Genomic DNA, 23,012 nt, shown 5'->3' with positions numbered 1-23,012 from the left:
CCACCTGACCCATTGAAATTCCTTTCCACAGCTACCTGGGAAAAGTGTTCATGATATCAAGCTGCTTTCTGAAAAGAAGAGAAAACACTGGTTTCATTTAGGAAAAAGCATTTGAAAAGAAGTACCATATAGTTAGTTCATATATAGCTTGTACTTGCCTAAGAGAGAATAGTAAATTACTCTTTTTTTCAGTCTGTGTCTTTAGTTCTCACCTCTACAATTAGGTACTCTGGCTAGAAAGGGGATTTGTAAGTAAAATAAGTATTTAGAGTTGTAGAGGTTCTCCCTAAACATTCTAGTTTCTTAAAATTGCAGTCTGGATAATCAGCATACCTTGTTCTTGGCTTGTGTCCAGTGGGTTAACGAGCTTCTTTGTTTATATATAAATATATAAACAAAATTTTTTGTATATATATTATTAATATTATATATAAATAATATATAATATTTATTTGTATTATTATATAATATACTTTAATATTATAATAATATATATTATATTATATATTTATATTATATATAAATAATATAATAATATATAATACATTATATATTATTATATTATTTATATATATAATATATTTGAGTAATTTGAGTTTCAAATTTCTTATCTCCATAATGTCTGTTTCCTCAACATATTAATTTTCTCACTTCGTAGAAAAGAGTCATTATAGCAAAATGGTTAAGAGCACAGACTAGAGGCAAACTGCTTTGGTCTTTGGGGCTGCATTTAATATCTCTGTGCCTATTTCTTTGTATGTAAAAATGGGAGAGTGATAATAATATCAGTACCCATCACGGTTATGAGGATTAGTTAATTCACAAAAAACTTAGAGTAGTGCTTGGTACACAGTAAGTGCCAGCAGATGTTAACTTTATTTTAATTGAATTCTAGCCCAGAAAAAAGCTTCATATAAGAATGTTCCTTTTTATTCAATGTACGTTAAGCATATTTAATTTTTTTCATAATTACTACAGCTATTACAGCAGGAGAGAAGGTTTTTCATTCCAGAATATACAGAATGTAACAAGTTTTCTCAAATTTTAAAATAACCAATGGTTTATATTTTAAAGGAGTTCAGGTAAATGTACTAACTTTTAGTGGTTTAAACTAAGCTCTTGTTATTGGCCCTGTTTAAAATGTTTTTATATTTCTTTTTCTTTTTATCATTTTGAGTATCATCTGTTACTGTTTTTCAAAGGACATTAAGAATAAAGCCCACTCTATGAAACTTACCTTAATACTGGAGTTTTAAACTTGCAAACCCCGAGCCTCTTTTAAATTTTTGATTTAACATCCGGAAAATTTCTGAAGATATTTACTACCCTGAATCCCAATAATGGCTGCCTGCCTTAACTTGAGCACAATCACAGTCTTGGGAATCATGATGCCAGCTATTTAAATCAAATGAAATATAGTAAGATGCCCACAAAATGAACTGGGAAATTGAAGAGTGAATAAAAGTACTGTATTCTGAAATCCACAAGAACCTAAATTCTGTTCCTGGCTGTTTAAAGGGATTTATCATGTAAGATTAGTTAAAATATATAGTATCTCTGCCCATTTACCTTAATCTTTTGGTATTTATGTTTCTTTTAATGGAATCTAATTGACTACAATAAAACTTTCTTGAGCACTCAAATAATATTTAAATTGCATCCAAATCTAATCCAAACTTTACTGCTAAAGGCCTTTAGCTTCTATTTTCTTGATTACTTCCCATTTCCAGTTTCTTCTTAAAATAGTTCTGATTAGTCATCAGTAGGTTGCTTACTTAGTTGCAATGTTCAGTTTACAACTCTTCAAATGAATTGGCAAGTTGTCATTTTTTATCTGCTTTATGATTGACCCTTAAAGGAATACTTTGCCTCAACTCCAAAGATAGCTGGTTCCCTAGACTGCTTCTTTGCACACTAACTGAGAAATTTAAGGACATAAAGGATCATTAATACCTCCTAGCATCATTTTTTTTAAAACTCCGTTCATAGTTTGATAAAATGAATACATGACACATTTGTCCCTAGAATTGTAGTATCATCTGTATTATTTATACTGGCATTTCATTCAGTAAATATTAATTAAACACCTGCCATGTGCCAAACACTATTCTAGGTACTAGCAAGGGAACAATAAACATTCATCCTTTGAATACTTAGAAGTTTTACCAGTTAGCACCTATCTGTTCTCATCTGAGTATCTAGGAGTTAATTCAAGAGAATCACAGAATGCCATAGAACCTCATAGTTAAGATTCAGTTACAGATTTTTAAACACTGTAATCCTGAGACATAAAATTAATTTTCTAAGGTCACACTGCTGGTCAGTAGCCTGGCTTGCTCTTTGTTTTTTGTTCAATTGTTGATTCAACAAAATTCTCAAAATTTTTCTGTTAAAAAGATCAGTAGGGGTGCCCGGGTAGACTCAGTCAGTTAAGCATCTGCCATCATGATTCTGGGGTCCTGGGATCAGGGGGCATCGGCCTCTCTGCTTAGTGAGGAGTCTTTTCTTCCTTCTCCGTCAGCCCACCCCCCAGCTCATGTTCACTCTGTCTCACACTCTCAGATAAATAAAATCTTAAGAAAAAAAAGATCAAAAAAAGACCACCCCCCCCCAAAATCCTCCATCAATCTCAAAAGATTCTCTAGCAGTCATCCTATTTTTTTGACTCTTGGTAAACTTTTTTGAGAGTTGCCTTCTTCTTTTTATTCCTTTGAACCCACCGCCATCTGATTCAGCCCTTTTAATTCCACTAAAAGTGTTCTCCCCATGGTCACTCAAAACCTTACCATTGCTTTAAATGGGATAGTTTCTTTTTTTTTTTTCCCCCTAATTTTTTTTTAGCTTATCTTTTCTCTTGTGACATTTGTGAATTACTATATCCATTTTTTAAATTTTTTCCTTAACATTTTTTAATGTTTTCTTTCCAGAAGATGCCGTATTCTTCTGGTTTTTATTCCTACTCAGACCATTTCTTAGACTTCTTCACATGCTCTTCTTTCTTAGCCATCCGTTATATATTAGTGTTCCCCAAGATACTTTTGTCCCCCTTATCTGCATATCTTCCTTGAGTAATCTCATTTACTTCCATCTCTTCTGTTGCCATCTAAATGCCGAGGATTCCCAGATATTTATTCCTACTCAAATTTTTTCCCATGGGCTTTGAACTCGTATATTGAACTGCCTACTACACATCACCAGTAGGATATTTTTCAGGGATCTCAGATCATCATCTCCAAAATTGAACTGTTGTTAGCATTTTTGTATGTGTTAACTATTTCACTGACTTACACCATCATACATCTAGTAGGTGACTACCTAAAAACTTAAGGATGAATCAACAGCCCCCATTCTGATTAGTTTGTAAATTTTGTCCTGCTGCTTTAATTTCTCTTCAGTCTCTTCACATCCTTATTGCCAACATTTTATTTTCAGGCCCTCATTCTAAATTATTCCTGTGACCTTTGTTTATATGTAAGGAAACATAGAATAATGATTAAGAACATGGACTTTAGAGTCAGAAGAGTCAGATAACCCCATATTTGGATCTTTACTCTATCACTTAGAATGTATGGGTATTCTGAAGTTCAGTTTCCTCATCCGTGGAAAAGGAATGTTAACACTTACTTCATACAATGGTTGTGAAATTTAAATTTATGGCCCTTAGAACATAGTACTGGGTACATAATAAGCATTCAGCAGAAGATTATATTTACCATTAACTAGCCTCCCTATTCCACATCATTCTCCATCTGCTTAGAATATGATTCTTGAAAACAAAATTTTAACACTCTTCTGATAAAAATTCTTCTGCAGTAGTTCCTTATTGCCGTTAGGTTAATATCCAGATGATTTAACATGGAATTTTAAATGATCTTCCATTTAAATGGAAATGTATCCTGTTTTCCTTTTCAGCTTTCTCTCTTGCTCTCTCGTCCCTATTTGTGCCCCAGGTGCAGTAAGTTAACAGTCTCTGAAAAGCACGATCAGGCTTTTGAACATTTCGTGCCCTCTGGGTACCTTTTCCTATAGCTAGATAATTTTTAGCTGTTCAAAACTCAACTTACATGTTATCTTTTTGGGAACTCTTCTGTGACTACTTTTGACTCTGGATTAAGCTTTCCCACATAGTACTCCTTACGTTCTGTTGCAGCTGCCTATTCTCTTGTCTATTTCCCCTAATGTATAATTAATCTTTGAAATTAGAGAAGGTCAAAGAATGTTGAGTTTTGGTTATTAGATGTTCATCTGCAGGAACAATAAAGTTTTCAAGACAGTGTTTTTACTGTTCTGCACAAAATGAGCTTATTCTTTCTTCCTAATACTACGCTCGTGTTAGTAAAAGGAAATGTACATACTTTTTTAAGTTTATCTTTATTTGGGATGTGAAGATCCCAGAAAGGAATAAGTGTTGTCATCTGTTAAAAAAAAAAAAAAAAAGAGTAGCTTCAAGAACTTTAATAAAGTACTTTTTAAAAGTGATTTCTACATCGTCAGCCTTTGCTAATTTGATAACTCTTCAGTACTATCTTAAATATCAGTGTAATACTGAATTATCTTCATGTGTCTTCCTCATTAGTGAGAATATGACCTCTGATGTCAGACAGTAATGGTTTCAAACCCTTGCTAATAATGACTACTTCTGATCGATATAAATACTAAATTATGTAGCAGTATGCCCTCAAACCAGTACCTGACACATTTAGGTGCTTGATAAATTTAAATTTCCTTTTATACTTTTCAGATGTTTCACAATGAATGTTATGTGGCCATCTAATTAAATCCTGTTCACTCGATTTTAAAAAGGCTATCCTATTCTCAAGGTCCCTCCAGCTCAGCTCTCTCTGCTACAGTTAGAGTTATTACAAAAAAATTTGAACACTTGATTACTCTGATTGGCCTAATTCCCTGCTAGGATGTTAACTCTTTGAGGGCCTAGACACAGTCTTTTTTTTTTAAAGATTTTATTTATTTATTTGACAGACAGAGTTCACAAGTAGGCAGAGAGGCAGGCAGAGAGAGAGGGAAGCAGGCTCCCCGCCGAGCAGAGAGCCTGATGCGGGACTCGATCCCAGGAACCCGAGATCATGACCTGAGCCGAAGGCAGCGGCTTAACCCACTGAGCCACCCAGGCACCCCTAGACACAGTCTTAAAATTATTTTTCTTCCCTTGACATTTTACAGAGTGCTGAGAATATGGGAGAAATTCAGTACATATTTGTTGCTTAATTGATCTTTTTCGATGTGCTGCTGTGCTCCCTCACCTTATTACCAACAAGCATTTATTTAGGAAGATTAATAATATCAACCCAAGTAAACCAGATTTATAAAGGAAAATATATTGGAGGAAATCATACTGAGCATTCCATAGCTAAATAGAATTGAGTGTTTGGGATTACCAGTTTTGCTGCCCCTTCCATTAGGATAACTAGGAAATAACTATATAATTTGGTTCTCAAAAGTAAGTTTGGTTTTATGAATTTCCTTAACAATAAGCCAGTTGTCTATTTTCCATTTATTTTTTCTTTTGCATTAGTGTTCTATGATATTTTAATTCATGTTTACAAATTTGAATGTGTCTTACAGGAGGATTTGTTGGTATTGAGGAAAACAGTGAAATCCTTCTTGGCTGTTTGCCAGCAATGCCTATCTAATGTTAATACTCCAGTGAAGGAACAGGTAAGAAATTATCAGTTAAGAGCTCTCAATAAAAAATTACTAAATACATTGAAGAACAATGAGATTCTGAGGTAATTTTTTATGGCAGTTCTTAGCATACAGATCAATCCTCAACATTTATGGAATGTGGGACAAGAGTACAGATATCTGAATATATAATAAAACAGAGCAAGCTAACTAACTTGTTACAGGTCTTTTACCTAGACAAATACTCTGCCATAATGACCTGGTTCCATAATTCCTGATTCCTAAGAATTCTGTCCTAAAACTGGGAGGGTTGGAGAGCTGGCCTGTGGTCCAACCTCTTCTTATCACACCAGGAAGAACTTTTCACACACACGTGTGTAAACACTCCAGCCCATATGTCCAAACTCTTATCAGTGTTATAGCCTCAAACATCCGTTCTGGGACCTAGGAGTATGTACACAGGTGATATGCCTAGGGAGGAGCCAGTGCAGCCTTTTGTAGCAGAATCAGTTTTCTTAGGGCAAGGAATCCTTGAGTCCCTGCATAGTCCCTGAATAGTAGGGGTGCAAGTGGGTATATCACATTGGTTCAACAGACTGTCCTCACTCCTTGGGTTGGGGCAGCATAGTCCAAGGCAATAACATTTCCATGAGGTGATTTTGTAAACTATTTATTTCTATTATTCTATTGGGAATAGGTACTTTATTTAGGTACTTACCTAAAAGTACTATATACTAGTACTATATAAAAGTACGTATATAAAACAGGTCCTTTTTTCCATACTGGGTTTTTTTTTTTTATAATCATAATGTTGGACTAGAAAATATCTAGTTAGTCTAGTTAAAGAGTACTGTAGTACTTACTACTCTTTGCTCTCCCTTTTTACAAGTAGGTTGTCACAGTTGTCTATTAAAATTATCAGCACCTAACTTAAAATGGGAACAGAGATGGTCTTCCCTAAACCTTACTCACTAAACCTTCTGAACCCCATCAGTGCTGTCTAAAAGTACCTGGCTCAGGACATTTAAACCAAATTAAACCAAACCAATTCATTGTTTCTGCATAATCACTGGTGATACCTAAAACTGTGTCCTCAATAAAAAATATATATATTTCCCCCTGGATTCCCTTTATGCTCCCCTTTTCAAGTGGCTCTTTCTAAATATATTTATGTAATTCATGATTGTGTAATCAGAGCATGAACTGCCGTGATTCTTGCTGGAGGTAGATAGCCAAGTATATAGCCATCTCGAAATGCATACCAAAATTATGTTTTCCCATAGAAATCAATATTTAGAAGAGGGTAAGTGAATTGTTTTGAGTTACCAGAGGCCTCAGTTATCCCACAACAAGATCATTCAGTTACAGTAAACTGCTGACACAGGATTATTTCATACTATCCATTAAATAGGACAAATTTGACAACATTAACTATTATACTTTCTCTTTAGGGAAATGTATTGAAGGTTCCCTTATGTGATTAAATTTGTTGGCAAGCTTTCAGATACTGGTTTTTATGTGAATGGTCTTAAATTCAATTTTAAATCTATTGTTAGGGTTTTGGGTTTTTTTTTTGCATTAAATTTTTTAAAGAAGAATCCTAAATAGTAGCTTTAAGGTTTAGAGTACTGCATTGTAATTTGTTGGATAATACAGTTTGTGTTAAGATAAGCAGTATATAGTTGATTTCTAACCTCTGTCATAATTTATTATACTAATTTCATATTTCCAGAGTTGGCTTTAAGTCTTTTTTTTTAAGTTAAGTCAAAATCTCTTAATTGTTTTGGATTAATACGGCCAAGTAAAAGAAATAGATTATATTTAGGGGGGAAAAGTCTTAAATGGGACTAATTAATGAAGAAAAGTAATTTCATTAAGTTTGGAAATTAAAACTAAGTAATTTAAATTTAAATATTCAGTTTGTGTCATGGTATTGTTATTAAAGTGCATTTAATTTAGTATGTTTTCATTAACATTGATCCGTAACTGTAGTTATATATTACTGATGAATTCCCTCTGCATTGCAGGCATTCATGTTACTCTGTGATCTTCTGATGATATTTAGCCACCAGTTAATGACAGGTGGCAGGGAAGGCCTTCAGCCTTTGGTGTTTAATCCAGATACTGGACTCCAATCTGAACTCCTCAGTTTTGTGATGGATCATGTTTTCATTGACCAAGACGAGGAGAACCAGAGCATGGGTATTTGTAGCTACTATCTTGTCAATATTGATGTTTTTTCTTCTTTTTTAAGACTTTATGTATTTATTTGAGAGGGAGAGAGAGAGAGAGAGCATGAATGGGGCAGAAGGTGTAGAGGGAGAGAGAGGGAGAAGCAGGCTCCCCACTTAGCAGAGAGTCCGACACAGGGCTCAGTCCCAGGATCCTGGAATCCTGACTTGAGCTGAAGGCAGATGATTAATTAACTGAGCCACACAGGCACCCCAGTGTTGATCTTTTATTTACCAACCCCAAAATATATTAGGAAATAATTCAAATTCAGTCCTAAAAAGTAGTAGGATTTTTTAAAACAGTTATGAAGTACCTGGGTACTCAGTTGGCTAAGTGTCTGACTCTTGATTTTGGCTCTGGTCATGATCCCAGGGTCATGAGATGGAGCAGCAAGTTGGACTCCATGCTGGAACCCGCTTAAGATTCTCTCTCCCAGCTGCCCCTCCTCCCACTTTCACATGCTCTCTCTCTCTCAAAATAAAAATAAAAAGAATTAATACATTCATGTAGTTCAGAAACCAACAAGAAGAAAAATGTACACAGTGACATCTCCCTCCTTTAGAATAATACCATAGAGGTCTTTCCCTAGCACTACATATAGAGTTTCTTTATTCTTTGCCAAGAGATACAAAGTATTTCATTGTTTATAGCTCATTTTATATTATCCATCTCCTATTGATATTTGGCTCATTACCAATCTTCTGTTATAAATTTTGCTATAATAAATGTGTACATTTGTCATTTCCCACATGTATAAAATATATATGTAGGATGGATGTGTTTCTAATTGAACTATGTCCAAGTTCACAATTTTTCTAAAGGAAAGCCCCAAGTTCCTTTCTATTCCCGAATTGTCATCATGTATTACTTACATTAACAAAATGTTATACTATAAGAGACTAAGTGTTAAAAGACTGTTAACAAACCTCACCAGTTAGGGTGCCTCAGTGGCTCAGTCAGTTAAGCCTCTGCCCTCCACTCAGGTTGGGATCGAGCCCTGTACAGGGAACCTACTTCTCCCTCTCCTTCTCACTATCTCTGTTGCTATCTTTGTCTCTCTCTCTCAAATAAATAAATAAAATCTTTAAAAAAAAAAACCCTGACCAGGCAAAATTTTGCTCAGCCTGCATAATGATAATGTGTAACAGAATTAGACCAATATAAATAATTGTAATAAGTGATAGGTTATTTGTGAAATAGATGATTTAAGGTCTGTAGCATATCTGATCCGTGGATCTATTTGGTGCTGTTAAAGTGGGTTTTTTTACTTAACAGAACATTTTAGTAAATACTAAATTATAAAATAAAGTCTCTGTTTAGCGTCCATTTTAATTCCAGGAGATAAAATTTACTTACTATTTCTCTTAAGCAAAAAGATTTCCAACTTCTCAAAGCATTGGTGCTTCACAGCAGGACCAGTTAGCAAAAAGGGAGGAGAGAAGTTGAGTAAGTTCTTTCATGGGGGGGGGGGGGGAATATACATACACACATATATACACATGTGTATGTGTATATATATTATACATATAATATATATAAGTAAAAATAAATATAAAACAGATATGTGTATGTTATATATATAGATATATATGTGTGTATATATATACACATATATAGATAGATAGATACACATATATATATATGAAAAGAAAGAACACTTCCTTACTAAGGGCAGGCAAAAACCTGAGAGAGTCAGTACAGAGCCTAAAACAAATGTGTCAACATCTGGAGCCTTGTGAAGAAATTTTTTCTAGGATTAAAAAAGAGACAAGCCGGTGGAGACTGAGAATTAAAAAATTGAGGAAGAAATACTACTTGTTTTGAAAGTATTCAATAGCAAGCTTTGTTTTAAGAATTGTGTATGTGTAGAGGTGCCTGGGTGACTCAGTTAGTTAAGTGTCCGGCTCTTGATTTCAGCTTAGGTCTTGATCTCAGGATCATGAGTTAAAGCCCCATGTTGGACTCCACACAGGGCATGGAGCCTACATTTAAAAAGAAAATGTATATGAGCATAAACAGTTTGCAAAATATATTTAATGCTGATAATGTTACCATTTTTAAGATGAGCACTGAAACCTAACCTCTCCATATATTTCCATTTCTCCCTATATATTTCTTTCTAAAAGAAGGCTTTTCCCTATATCTTAAAAATTTCCAGAAATTTCTTCTCTGTTGAAATATAGCTAATAGGATATAAAAAATATTGAAATGAGAAGAGATGGCATTTTTAAGGTAAACAGACAGAAGTATTATGACAGAAATATCAGAAAAAAATTTATGTATGGTTTATCTTACCCAATCTTTGCTATGACAGTTTCCTAAAGGTAGGAACCTTGGTAACTACTAAATATTTAATAAGCATATGACTAAATACAGCACCCTAAAGTAATCACTGTCATTAATAGTTTTTATCTTACCTAAAATTGAATTATATTATTTATAAAGTTATAAGTTGGTATTTAATTATACAGATTGTCTACATTGTTTTACCTTGGATAAAGGGTCAAAGTTCATAACCAATTTATTTTCTGTGGTAGAGGGTGATGAAGAAGATGAAGCTAATAAAATTGAGGCCTTACATAAAAGAAGGAATCTACTTGCTGCCTTCAGCAAACTTATCATTTATGATATTGTTGACATGCATGCAGCTGCAGACATCTTTAAACACTACATGAAGGTATAGTTTCATAGTCTTATTTTTCTCTATCTAAGTGGCAGAGAAATTTGCACTGAAAAATGAAAAGATAACAGAAGCTAAACTGCCAGGTAACTATGTATTATTGATAATTTTTCTGATATTTAAGATTTCTTTCCTTTATAGAATTATAAGCTTTTTGTCACTCTGTACCATTGTATTAACCCCATAAAGTAGGAGTTCTCACATTATTGAAAGAACACCTTATTTTCATGTGATTTATAGACTCTTTTGATTGACATGGAAGAAACCTAATCTCTCTTCCTTATGACATCTCTTTAAGACATTTTTGTAAGTATGCCTGCTGTGTACTATGCTACCTGCCAGGCACTAAAGTTACAAATATCTTTTAAATTCCTGCTCTTGGTGCAGTTGGTTAAGTGTCCAAATCTTAGTTTTGGCTCAGGTCATGATCTCTTAGGTCCTGGGGTCAAGCCCTGTGCTTGGCACGGAATCTGCTCAAAGATTCTCTCCCTCTGCCCCTCCCCATACTTGTGCACTCTCTCAAATAAATACATCTTTAATAAATAATATTCTTGCTCTAAAGTAGTCTAAAGCTGAAAACTGTCAACAATTAGACAATTGCACTATATAATATAATAGAGGTATGTATAGGGGTTCCTGGAAATATATGAAACAGACACCCAACTCTAAAGAAATATGAGGGTTAATGGAAGCTGCATAGTAGTGACTTCTGGACTAAGATGATAAACATAAATTAATAAGCGAAGAAGTAGCAGGAGGACTTGGGGGCAGATTGAACTTGATGTACAGAGACACAAAAGAATGTGAATTCTTTGGGGGAAATGCAAGTAATTTGATGTAACAACATAGATTGTTTATGAGAATGGAGCCAGAGGTAAGATTTAAAGAAGGTATCACTAGTAATTATATGCTGTGAGAAACCTGGATTTTTTTCCTGAGGGAGGTAAGGAGATTTTGAAGGGTTTTAAACCATTCTTTATATGGCAGGATTTGATAGGTACTCCCCTTTCTGGCTGTTTACTCTGCTTTCCTTAAGCTCCATTGTGTTTCTGACCTTCTAAAAAAGCAGTGCTCAGAAGCCTTTATGACAGGCATACTTCTCAGTTTGTGTGTTTTACCTTGTTCTCCTGTCAGAGATAGTGTTTTGTTTTGCCGATGTTCAGAATATTATGTGTGCCATTGATCCACTTGAGTCTTTATCCATGTTTAGTTATGATCCAATTCTAGTTATGACATAGTAACTAATTATTTTGCTAAACAACTGCAGTGTGAGTACTGTGCTATAGTCAAGATCAAGAGATTTAAATAAAACATGATTTCTATACTAAGGAGCTTATAGTTTAATAAACTAAAATGCCAGCATAATATGTAGCATGGTAATAGTGGTTGTCTGTGTTCTATGCCATTTATATTTGAGACACTGTTCTAAGGCTTTTACATATGTTTGTTGATTAAAGTAATCCTCTGAGGTAGGAAATACATCATTTATAGATAAGGTAATTAAGGCTCAGAGAAGTTAAGTAACTTTAAAAGGTCATATAACTCTTGGAAGTAGCAAAAACTGGAATTTGATTCTAGGTTTGTCTAGCTTCAAAGCTTAGCTCTTCGCATTACATTATAAAGCCTCAGCATGATTATTGTAGTGATAGATGTATCAATTACAAAGCAAACATGGAATAGAAAGAGAGACTTAGTGACAGGAACCCAAGACAGCTTCCTAAAGTAATGTCTAAACACAGTTTGAATAGATGATTATGAGCCTACCATGGTTTTTTCCTTTTCATCTCTTAACAGTACCGTATTGGTTTTATGAAATGAGCCTTAACCAAAACATGCTACCATCCTTAGCAATTTTTGCACCTTTGCTCATTCTAAGCTTTAGTTTTTTTGAGAATATTTTAATAGTTACTTGCTACTCTTTATTAAATACCTCAGTTATGTGGCTTTTTGCCCCAGTTCCCTATGTAACTATTACAAATACGAATTCATTGGAGATCTGCTTATTGAACCACTTTAGTATATTAATATATCTTTCTCTTTTTTTCATCTCATATCATGGAAGCATGAAATTCTAATTGCTATGCTCATAATACTCACTTCTTCACATAGGTCATAGGTTTTTAGGCATTAGCTTAGAAATAACATCCAAATTTAGTGGTTTTAAATTTAGCGGTTCTCACAAGGAAAATTCTTTAAATCCTGTGTCCAGAAAACTTGTTAAAGAAGTCATTGTTTTTGTTTTTTATATTACAATAGGAAAGTATAAACATGTTGGGGGAGCAGGGAATGTCCTAGTACAAAAGTACTAAATGAAAGGTCTATTACCCTAATCTTCCCTTCCCCCTTATTTAGGCCCACTCCCCAGAGGTAAGCGATTTTAACTGTTTTGGTTTTAGTTCTTTGTGAAGTTTCTGCCAAAGTTCTGTTTCTTGATTTGTCACCTTTTAAGTGGTGTCTATTACAAAGAATAAGGAATTTCATTTACCTGTGTCACTTCATCTCCTAGAATTTCCAGTTTTTAATTAACATTAGTTATTTCATAATCTTAAATGTGTATTCCTTTATCTTTAGAAAATATCTTTTATCTCTCATTATGTTTAAGATGAAGAAATTAAACTCTCTTAAACTCCCTTTTCCATTTCTTTTACCAGTCCACAGTTTGTCTCATGAAATTTCAGTAACTTTAAAGCTATGTTTTCTCTTTTTCTCACAGTATTACAATGACTATGGTGATATTATTAAGGAAACACTGAGTAAAACCAGGCAGATTGATAAAATTCAGTGTGCCAAGACCCTCATTCTCAGTTTGCAGCAGGTAAGAAATCTGAAAGCAAAGAGATAAAGAGTAGAATTAATGTTATTGAACTTTTATGTGCTAAGTATGTACTAGGTATATCATTCCTCATTTAAACTAGGTCACTGTATCAGTACATTAGTATGCATACTTTCTGATACAAAGACATGTTGTATGACTTCTCTTTTAGAAAATAATCTTATAGTTCACATTTCAAATAGATGAAATCCTAAGGTGATCTACTCTTGGACCAGATGAAATGCCAAACAGACATTTAAAAAGTAATCATTTAAAAAGAAAAATATGAAGATATATTTTTTAAAAATTTAATGAAGACAGGGCTAGAATAGTACTCAAATAAGAAAATAAGTCACATATGATGGCACCTGGGTGGCTCAACTGGTTAAGCAGCTGTCTTCAGCTCAGGTCATGATCCCAGTGTTCTGGGATCACGTCTCCTGTAAGGCTTCCTGCTCAGTGTGGAGTCGGCTTCTCCCTCTCCCTCCCACAGCTCATGCTCTCTCTCTCTCTCTCACTCTCAAATAAATAAATAAAATATATTTTTTAAAGTCTCGTTTTATATATATATATGCGTTCTGAATTGATAAATGCTTACTGAATGCTGAGATTTCAGGGGGTAAGTGGGGCTGTAGGTATGTGTATATAAACTTAAATACCGGGGCGCCTGGGTGGCTCAGTGGGTTAAAGCCTCTGCCTTCAGCTCAGGTCACGATCCCAGGGTGCTGGGATCAAGCCCCCATCGGGCTCTCTGCTCACCGGGGAGCCTGCTTCCTCCTCTCTCTCTCTGTCTGCCTCTCTGCCTACTTGTGATCTCTCTCTGTCAAGTAAATGAATAAAATCTTAAAAAAAATAAAAATAAACAAAAAATAAACTTAAATACATTTATACATCAACCAGCATCCTAAACAAAGTTTAAACAAATGATAGGTTCAGGGAAATATTTTCAACCATACATAACAAATCCTACAATCAGTAACAAAGATAAATCCCATAGAAAAGTGAATAAGGGCTATGAAAAGCCACTATTCAGAAGAGGAAATCTAAAAAACCAATAAGATATGAAAAGAGGCTTAATTTCATTAATAATTAATGAAGTACCAATTGAAACAAAGAAGTGTTTATCACTGATGGGCAGATTAGCATGAATTTAAGTGATGGTTAATACCAAAGATTGATAAAGCTGTGGAGAAAAAGGCCCCTTGTAAAAGAAATTGTGTTGCCTTCTTGAAATACAATTTTGAAAGATATTTCAAAATTGAAGAAAGATATTTTAAAAGTCACTATTTTTGCTGCTAGGTATCTACGTTGGTACATGCAGGTACACACAAAGATATTTATGTAAAAGATGTTTATTGCAGCAAGTCTGTAATACTGAAAAATTGAAGATCGTCTAATTATCCCATCAGCAGAGGAATGGTTAAAGTGTGCGACTCTGAAGTAGCTGAAAGATTTTTAAGACAAAATATTAAGTGAAAAATAGCAAGTTTCAGAGAAAGGGCACCCTCTTACACTGTTGGTGGGAATACAAACTGGTGCAGCCACTCTGGAAAACAATATGGAGGTTCCTCAAGAAGTTAAAAATAGATCTACTCTATGATCCAGCAATTGTACTAGTAGGTATTTCACCCAAAGGATACAAAAACACTGATTCAAAGGGATACATGTACCCCAGTATTTATATTCTGTATATTAAATGTTATTATCAACAATCAAATTATTGAAAGAACCCAAATATCCATCGCTGATGAATGGATAAATATGTGATGTGTGGGAGGAATATTAGTCAGCTTAAAAAAGAATGAAGTATTACCATTTGCAAGGATGTAAATGGAGCTAGAGATTATTATGCTAAGTGAAATAAGTCAAAGACAAATACCATATGATTTCTCTCATATGTGGAATTTAAGGAAAAAAAGATGAACATAGAGGGAGAAAAAGGAAAAAAGTGGGGCAAACCAGAAAATGGACTCTTAACAATAGAGAACAAATAGGGTTACTGGAGGGGAGATGGCAGGGGGATAGGCTAAACAGGTAATGGGTATTAAGGAAGGCACTTGTGATGAACACTGGATGTTTTAGGTACATGATGAATCACTAAATTCTATAACTAATACTAATATTACACTCTACATTAACTATCTGCAATTTAAATAAAAACTTGAGAAAGAAAAAAAAATAGCAAGTTTCAGGACAAACTACATAGTATAGTGTCATTTATGTTAAAAGTTTTCTATATGTAATACATTAATGTGTCTAACCTGGTCTAGAAAACCTTGAAACTTTAACATTGATTATCTTTGGAGAGAAGAATGATATTCAGTGGGAAAGAGGAAGGAGAACTTTTATTTTTATATTCCTTGAATTTTGCACAGAGATATATTTGTATTTAAGCATAAGTTTTACAATTTAAGGCAATTGTGTATAACCATCTCTGAAAACATTTTGAAGTTCAAGAATTTATAAATAATTACGTGTGGATACATTTGAAAAATGTTTGGAAGAACTGCTGTTTCTAGTTATGGCACTGTAAGTAGTTCAAACCAATGTGTTGCTGAAGATGAAGAAAAGTAAAAAGATGAACAACAAAATTTATTGAAGTGATACAAGTGCTATTTCAGTGGGATGGTATGATAAGCGTGAACTGAGAGATGGGTGAGGAAGTGAAGAAAATAAATGTAAACAGTACTATTCTGGATCTTTGCCAAAAAGGAGAATCAAAACAATGTATTGATAGCTGGCATAGAAGATTGAGTTAAGAAGTTAATGGCTTTTGTATTTTGGGGTTTTAAGATGCATATATCTTAACTATTGTTAAGGATGCAGCACAGAGTGGTAAGTGTAGGAGCAAAATTGCTAAATAGGTAAAGTGGAGTGAGATCTCTAGTACATAAGGAGGGAGTGGCTTTAGATGAAAGCCTGGACTATTCATTTCTCATAATAAGAGGGAAGACATATGTGTACGATAAATTTAAGTTTCTAACCTTGGTGGTAGAATGATGATAGCTTTTATACTCTTTAGTACTTCAGGTTTATTTGGTTGTTATTTTGATACAATATATGTAATGTATGTGTAATTTATAAAAGCCCTCTATCCAACTTAAGAACTTTATTGTATATTTTGTTGTTGGGTGGTAAATATCACCCCATATATCCAAATGTCTTCTTTTACTTAATGTTCTTATCTAAGATAAAGTAAGTGAAAAAAAGTTCTGAACCCTATATTTAATATATTGTCATCCCTATTAAAACAACAAAAAGAACACAGATGTTTATGAATACAAATATATTTCTATAAACATGTTTCCTTTCCCCAGCCCAAAATATATCATTTTTTTGTTAAAAAGAAGTAAATTCCTGTCTTCATTTAATCACAAAACTAGCATGAAAATGAGCTCAAGAAATTAGTACTAGTAGATGACTTGGAGAAGGGGAACCATGTGGCTACAGTTCAATGCAAGGAAGGAAATACATATTTTACCATGTGCCTTTTAAATATTTTAAAATTGTATTACCTATTCTAATAATAAATAAGATAAACAAATTTTTCTTAGCTGTAGGTTTTTTCCTGTTTTTTTTCTTTCAACCAGTTGTTTAATGAACTTGTTCAAGAGCAAGGTCCCAACCTCGATAGGACATCTGCCCACGTCAGTGGCATTAAAGAATTGGCACGTCGCTTTGCCCTTACATTTGGACTGGATCAGATCAAGACACGAGAAGCAGTTGCCACACTTCACAAGTGAGTGAGCTAAATAAATACTTTCTGTTAATCAGAATCTGGTTTACTGGAGTTTAACTGAAATGACTGTTATTTGACCCATTTTTAAAGTGATAAATGATTGAATTTTCAAGTTATAAAAACTTTAGAGATTGTGTAGTGTAGTGAATCTCAACTAGGAGGGACTTTTTAATTTGAAAAATAATCCAACTGCCCGTTTTTTCAACTTGTAAGTATAAAAAGTAAAGTTTCACAAAATATTCTTGTCTGTCAGTGAGAAGATGTTACAGGAGACATGGTTTAAAAACACTGTGCAATGCTGATTTGGTCAACCTTCATAACTGAAAACTGACTGACAGAATTTCATAACTGAAAACTGAGTGACACACAGCTGCTTGATACCGTGACCAACTCTGAGAACCAAGTTTTCTGACAATCTAGTTATCTTCTTAGGGTATTGTGCTACCCCGACAAGATACACATAGAAATTTAGCTTTGTTTCACAACTTAGAGAGTTTTATACTGTAAATATTAAGCATATATGTCATACAAATTAACATTGTTTTATGCTTCGAATTTATCAGATTTTACTACATTTAGTGATGATTATCCTGCCTTTCTGAATACTTTCAAATTCTAGCCCACTGAGAGAACTATACTCCCTAGCTGGAAAAATAAGGTGATACTTTCTTTTACTTCAGGGATGGCATAGAATTTGCCTTTAAATACCAAAATCAGAAAGGACAAGAATATCCACCTCCTAATCTGGCTTTCCTGGAAGTACTAAGTGAATTTTCTTCTAAACTCCTTCGACAGGACAAAAAGACTGTGTAAGTTGCTTTTATCATAATACGCCTGTAATTTTAAATGTTTTATTTTTTAGAAAAATGTTAATCATCTAGATATAATTACTGTTGATAACATAAGCTCTGATAGCTTGTTTTAAGGAACTGCAGTTTTCTATCAAGCATTTATATAGTTCTTTCCCTGCTTGCTTTTAGTACTTTGGAATTAAGTGGGAAATGATTTCTTATTCCACAATTCAAAGAAGTAGGCACATTGGCTTTGCTATTCTTTTTTCCTTTTATATTAATTGTATTTTAGTTTTACAGATGGCCCTTGAACAACACAGTTTAGGGGCATCGACCTCCTCACAAAAATTTTGTATAACTTTTTTTTTTTTTATTTAAAATACCAGACATTCTTTTCTACTTCATTTTTAAAATTTTTATTGTAGTTGAGATGCAGTATTATATTAGTTTCAGGTGTACAACAGTGACTCAACAAGTCTATACATGATTCAGTGCTCACTGTGATAAATATAGTAACTGTCTTTCACATAGAACATTATTACAGTATTATTGACTATATCCTCTATGCTGTACGACATATAAGTTTTGATTCTCCAAAAACTTAACTATTAATAGCCCCCTATTGACTGGAAGCCTTACTGATACCAGCCAATTAACATATTTCATATGTTACATGTATTATATGCTGTATTCTTAGAATAAAGCAAGCTAAAGAAAAGAAAATGTTAAGAAAGTCATAAGGAAGAAAAAATATATTTAGACTGTTGTGGTGTATTTATTGAAAGAAATCCAGGGACACCTGGGTGGCTCAGTCAGTTAAGCATCTATCTGCCTTTGGCTCAGGTCATGATCCTAGGGTACTGGAATGGAGTTCCACATGGGGCTCCCTGCTCAGTGGGGAGCCTGCTTCTCCCTCTGCCTGCCATTCCCCCTGCTTGTGCTTGTGCTCTCGCTCACTCTCTCTCTGACCAATCAATCTTTAGAAAAAGAAAGAAAAGAAATGCACATATAAGTAGACCTGCACAATTCAAATCCATGTTTAAGGGTGAACTGCATTTTTTATTTGAGTCAGTTCAAGAAGAGTGATTTCTTCTTCTAAAGTTTAAAGAAATAATATATGCAATTTTCATTAAAAAAAAATATTGATGGGATCCTGAATTTTATAAATTGCTAGGAAGGTGTGTCAGTTGTAATAATAGGTTAAATGAACAGAAATTTGGAAAGACAGTTAAAATTTTTATTAATTTGGTATTTTTAAGGGAAGATACTGACTTTGTGTTGGTCAGAAAAAAAATTTTTTTTTTTGAAGATTTTATTTATTTGTCAGAGAGAGAGCACAAGCACGGGGAGAGACAGGCAGAGGGAGAAGCAGGCTCCCCACTGAGCAGGGAGCCCGATGTGGGACTTGATCCTGGGACCCTGGGATCATGACCTGAGCTGAAGGCAGATGCTTAACTGACTGAGCCACCCAGGCATCCTGATCAGAAAATATTTATTAAGCCCATAATCTGGTTAGGTAATGTTCTACAGCTATTGTTCTAGTATGGCCAGGCAGTGAACAACACAGAGTTTCTGCCCCCAGAAAGCTTTTGTTTTAATGCAGGGAGACACAACATAAACACAGGAACAAGAGTCTGAGGCACTGAAATAGAGTAATATGATAGAGAATAGTAGTGTTGGGTATTTGTGGGGGTGGAGTGGTTTGAAAACACTTTTTATAGGCATTTACAGGTATACATTTTCCTTCAAGTTCTACTTTAGCTGCATCTCGTAGATTCTGGTAGCTTGCATTTTTGTTTTCATTCATCTCAAAGTGTTTTTTTTTTATTTCCCTTGTGATGTATTCTTTTATCTTTTGGTTGTTAGGAGTATTTTGTTTAATTTCCACATACTTGTGAATTTCCAAATTTTACTTCCATTATTGATTTTTAATTTCATTCCACTGTGGTTAGTGAACATACTTTGTATAATTTCAGTCCTTTCAAATTTATTGAGGCTTGTTTTACAGACCAACATATGGTGTATTCTAGAGAATGTTCTATGTATACTTGAGGAGAATATGCATTCTTCTGCTGGTGTTGGGTGGTGTTGAGATAGCTGTTAGGTCACGTGGCTTATAGGGTTGTTTTGGTTTTTTTTAGTAGTGTTTTTCAAAAAAAAAAAACAAAACAGTGTTTTTCAAGTCTTCTGTTTCTTTGTTGATATTTTGCCTAGTTGTTCTATCCATTATTTAAAGTGGGGTATTGGAGTCTCCCCAACTATTATTGCTGAATTGTTATTTTTCCTTTCAGTTTTGTCACTTTTTACTTCATGTATTTTGGAGCTAGGTATACATGTTTATCATTGTTATGTCTTCCTGATGGATTAACTCTTAGATATCATTATAAAATATTCTTCTCCATCTGTAGTAACTTTTGTCCTAAAATCTGTTTTGTCTGATATATTACAACTGCTCCAGCTGTATTTTAGTTATTGTTCTCATGGTATACCTTTTTCCTATCCTTTCATTTTCTGCCTTTTTTATCTTTGAACCTAAAGTGTGTTTCTTAGAGATGACATGTAGTTGGATCATGTTTTGTTTATAAGAAGTGGATGTTTTTCTAGTGTAACATTTCACTTTCTTCAAAAATACTTAATTATACATTTTTAGTTATTTCCTTAGTGGTGTTTTGTTTTGTTTTGTTTTGGTAGGCCTTAAAATACGCATCTTACCAAAATTTCTTCAAATTTATTCTAAGGAAATATGAAAACTTTACTCCTATGTAGCTCCATTTCTATTCTCCCCCTTTGGTGCCTTTATTGTTACACATACTGCATCTAAATATGTTACAATCCAACAATACATTATTATAATTATTACTTGATGTAATTGTATGTCTTTTAAATACCCTTAGAGGGGAAATGGAGCCTTATATATTTATTATAGAGTTTGTTTTAATAGCCTTATTTACCATTTCTGGTTCTCTTCATTTCTTCCTGTGGATTGAAAAATACCATCTGGCATCATTTCCTTACACTAATAAATCTTTACTTCCACCTACTTCTTTTGTTTTATTATCAAATGTATATATATGTGTGTGTGTGTGTGCGTGTGTGTGTGTGTGTGTACACACATTATTTATTTATTTATTTATTTATTTATTTATTTATTTATTTGACAGAGATCACAAATAGGCAGAGAGGCAGGCAGAGAGAGAGGAAGGGAAGCAGGCTCCCCACCAAGCAGAGAGCCCGAAGCGGGGCTAGATCCCAGGACCCTGGGATCATGACCCAAGCCGAAAGCAGAGGCTTTAACCCACTGAGCCACCCACGCATCCCATATTATCAAATATATTATATTTCTATCTTATTGACACAACACTACAGTAATACACATTTTTATACAATTGCTGTTTAAATCATTAAAAAATATATATGTATATGTATATATATGCAGTTATATTGTTTTTTCTAACTACCTATTAATTATCTTTCAGCTCTCTTTGTTTCTTCATATGTAGATTATTCTCTGGAATCATTTGCTTTCAGCCTAAAGAACATCTTTTATTTCTTGTAAGGGAGGTCAGCCAGCAACAAATTGTTTTTATTCCATCTGGGAGTGTGTTTATTTTATATTTAGCTTTGAATATAGTTTTGCTAGATATAACATTCTTGTTTGATAATGTGTTATTTTCAGTACATTGACTGTGTTATCCCACTGCCTGCACCTCCATTGTGTCTAATGAGAAGTCATTGGAGTTTAAACTTAATGGAGCTCCCTTGTATATAATGAGTTACTTTCTATTCTCTCAAGATTTTTTCTCTGTCTTTGGCTTTTAGCTAAAATTTTGCCTGTGATGCATCTGGGTATGGATCTTCCTGCATTTATTTGCTTGGACTTTGTTGAGCCTTGAGAATGTGTAGATTAATTTTTTTTTTCATCAAATTTGGAAGCAATTAACCATTATTTCCCTAAGTTTGTTTCTACTCCTTCTCCTGGTACTCCCATTACACCTACTAGTGCACTTAATGATATCCTACATTTCTGTGATGCTCTGTTCATTTTTCTTCTTTTTCTCTGCTCTTCAGAATCCATAATCTCTGATATATTTTCAGGATTAATGATTATTCTCCAGCTCAAATCTGTTGAGCCCCTGTGGAGAATTTTTAATTTTTGTTATTGTACTTTCCAGCTGCAGAATTTCCATCGGTTCTTTTTTAATCATTTCTTTCTTTTTTTTAAGATGTATTTATTTATTTATTTATTTGAGAGAGAGAGAGAGTACAGGGGTGGGCAGAGACGGAAGGAGAGGGAGAAATAATCCCAAGGAGACTCCCTGCTAAGCACAGACCCACCCAACCCCCAACACGGGGCTCAGTCTCAGGACCCTGAGATGACGACCTGAGCCAAAACCCGAGTTGGATGCTCAACTCACTGAGCCACCCAAGCACCCCTATCATTTCTTTTTATTCATATTCTCTATTTCCAGAGGTAGTGACATCATATTTTTCACTCTTTATATATATATATATTTTTTTTAGTTCTTTGAACATTTTTTAATAATAGCTTTGCAGTATTTGTGGGCCACTGTTTTTATTGCTCACTTTTTTACTGCTGTATGTAGGTCACATTTCCCTGTTTCTTTGCATGTCTCATAATTTTTTGTTGAAACTGAACAGTTTAGATAATGTTGCAGTTATGATACATTATGAAATAGCTTAGCTACTCTTGATACTGATTCACTACACCCCTATATATTCATTTTGTTTGGTCATTTGTTTAGCGTCTTGAATGAACAAACTCTGTGAAGTCTCTTTCTCTTGGAGTATGCAGCCTCTGCTTTCCCTACTCAGATTTTTCTCCCTTTTGTTTTTTTATCATTTGACTTGAATACCTGGGAGTCACCCCTGTATCAGCATTAGACTCATTAATCAAAGATTGTGCTTATACCTCCTTGGCCATTTAGATTTTTACTTATTACTATTTGATGTGTGTGTGGCTTGAAGGCTGCTATCACAGTACAGGGGGTTTACTCTGTCCCTCTGGTCAGCCAGAGGACTAGCAGCTTGGAAGTTCCCTCTCTGATTGCTCCTGAGAAGGGCAGCCTTGGTTATGTGCAGTTTTCCAGACTAACA

General features: G+C 34.1%; 1 protein-coding gene across 1 annotated transcript in view; it reads left to right on the top strand.

The window, feature by feature from the left end:
• Nucleotides 1–23,012, top strand: part of LOC111154994 (stromal antigen 1) — a 432,305-nt gene that overhangs the window by 389,986 nt on the left and 19,307 nt on the right. The window contains exons 23-28 of the mRNA XM_022514974.1: nucleotides 5,584–5,676; nucleotides 7,671–7,845; nucleotides 10,413–10,552; nucleotides 13,269–13,370; nucleotides 16,958–17,106; nucleotides 17,787–17,915. Of these exons, the coding sequence (XP_022370682.1) occupies nucleotides 5,584–5,676; nucleotides 7,671–7,845; nucleotides 10,413–10,552; nucleotides 13,269–13,370; nucleotides 16,958–17,106; nucleotides 17,787–17,915 (788 nt within the window). The remainder of the gene's footprint in view (nucleotides 1–5,583; nucleotides 5,677–7,670; nucleotides 7,846–10,412; nucleotides 10,553–13,268; nucleotides 13,371–16,957; nucleotides 17,107–17,786; nucleotides 17,916–23,012) is intronic.

Source organism: Enhydra lutris, unplaced genomic scaffold (assembly GCF_002288905.1).
Source record: "Enhydra lutris kenyoni isolate GAN:26980312 unplaced genomic scaffold, ASM228890v2 scaffoldscaffold39, whole genome shotgun sequence".
Classification (NCBI taxonomy): Eukaryota; Metazoa; Chordata; class Mammalia; order Carnivora; family Mustelidae; genus Enhydra; species Enhydra lutris.
Note: the sequence above shows the minus strand (reverse complement) of the source record. Positions and strands in the feature narration are given on the sequence as shown.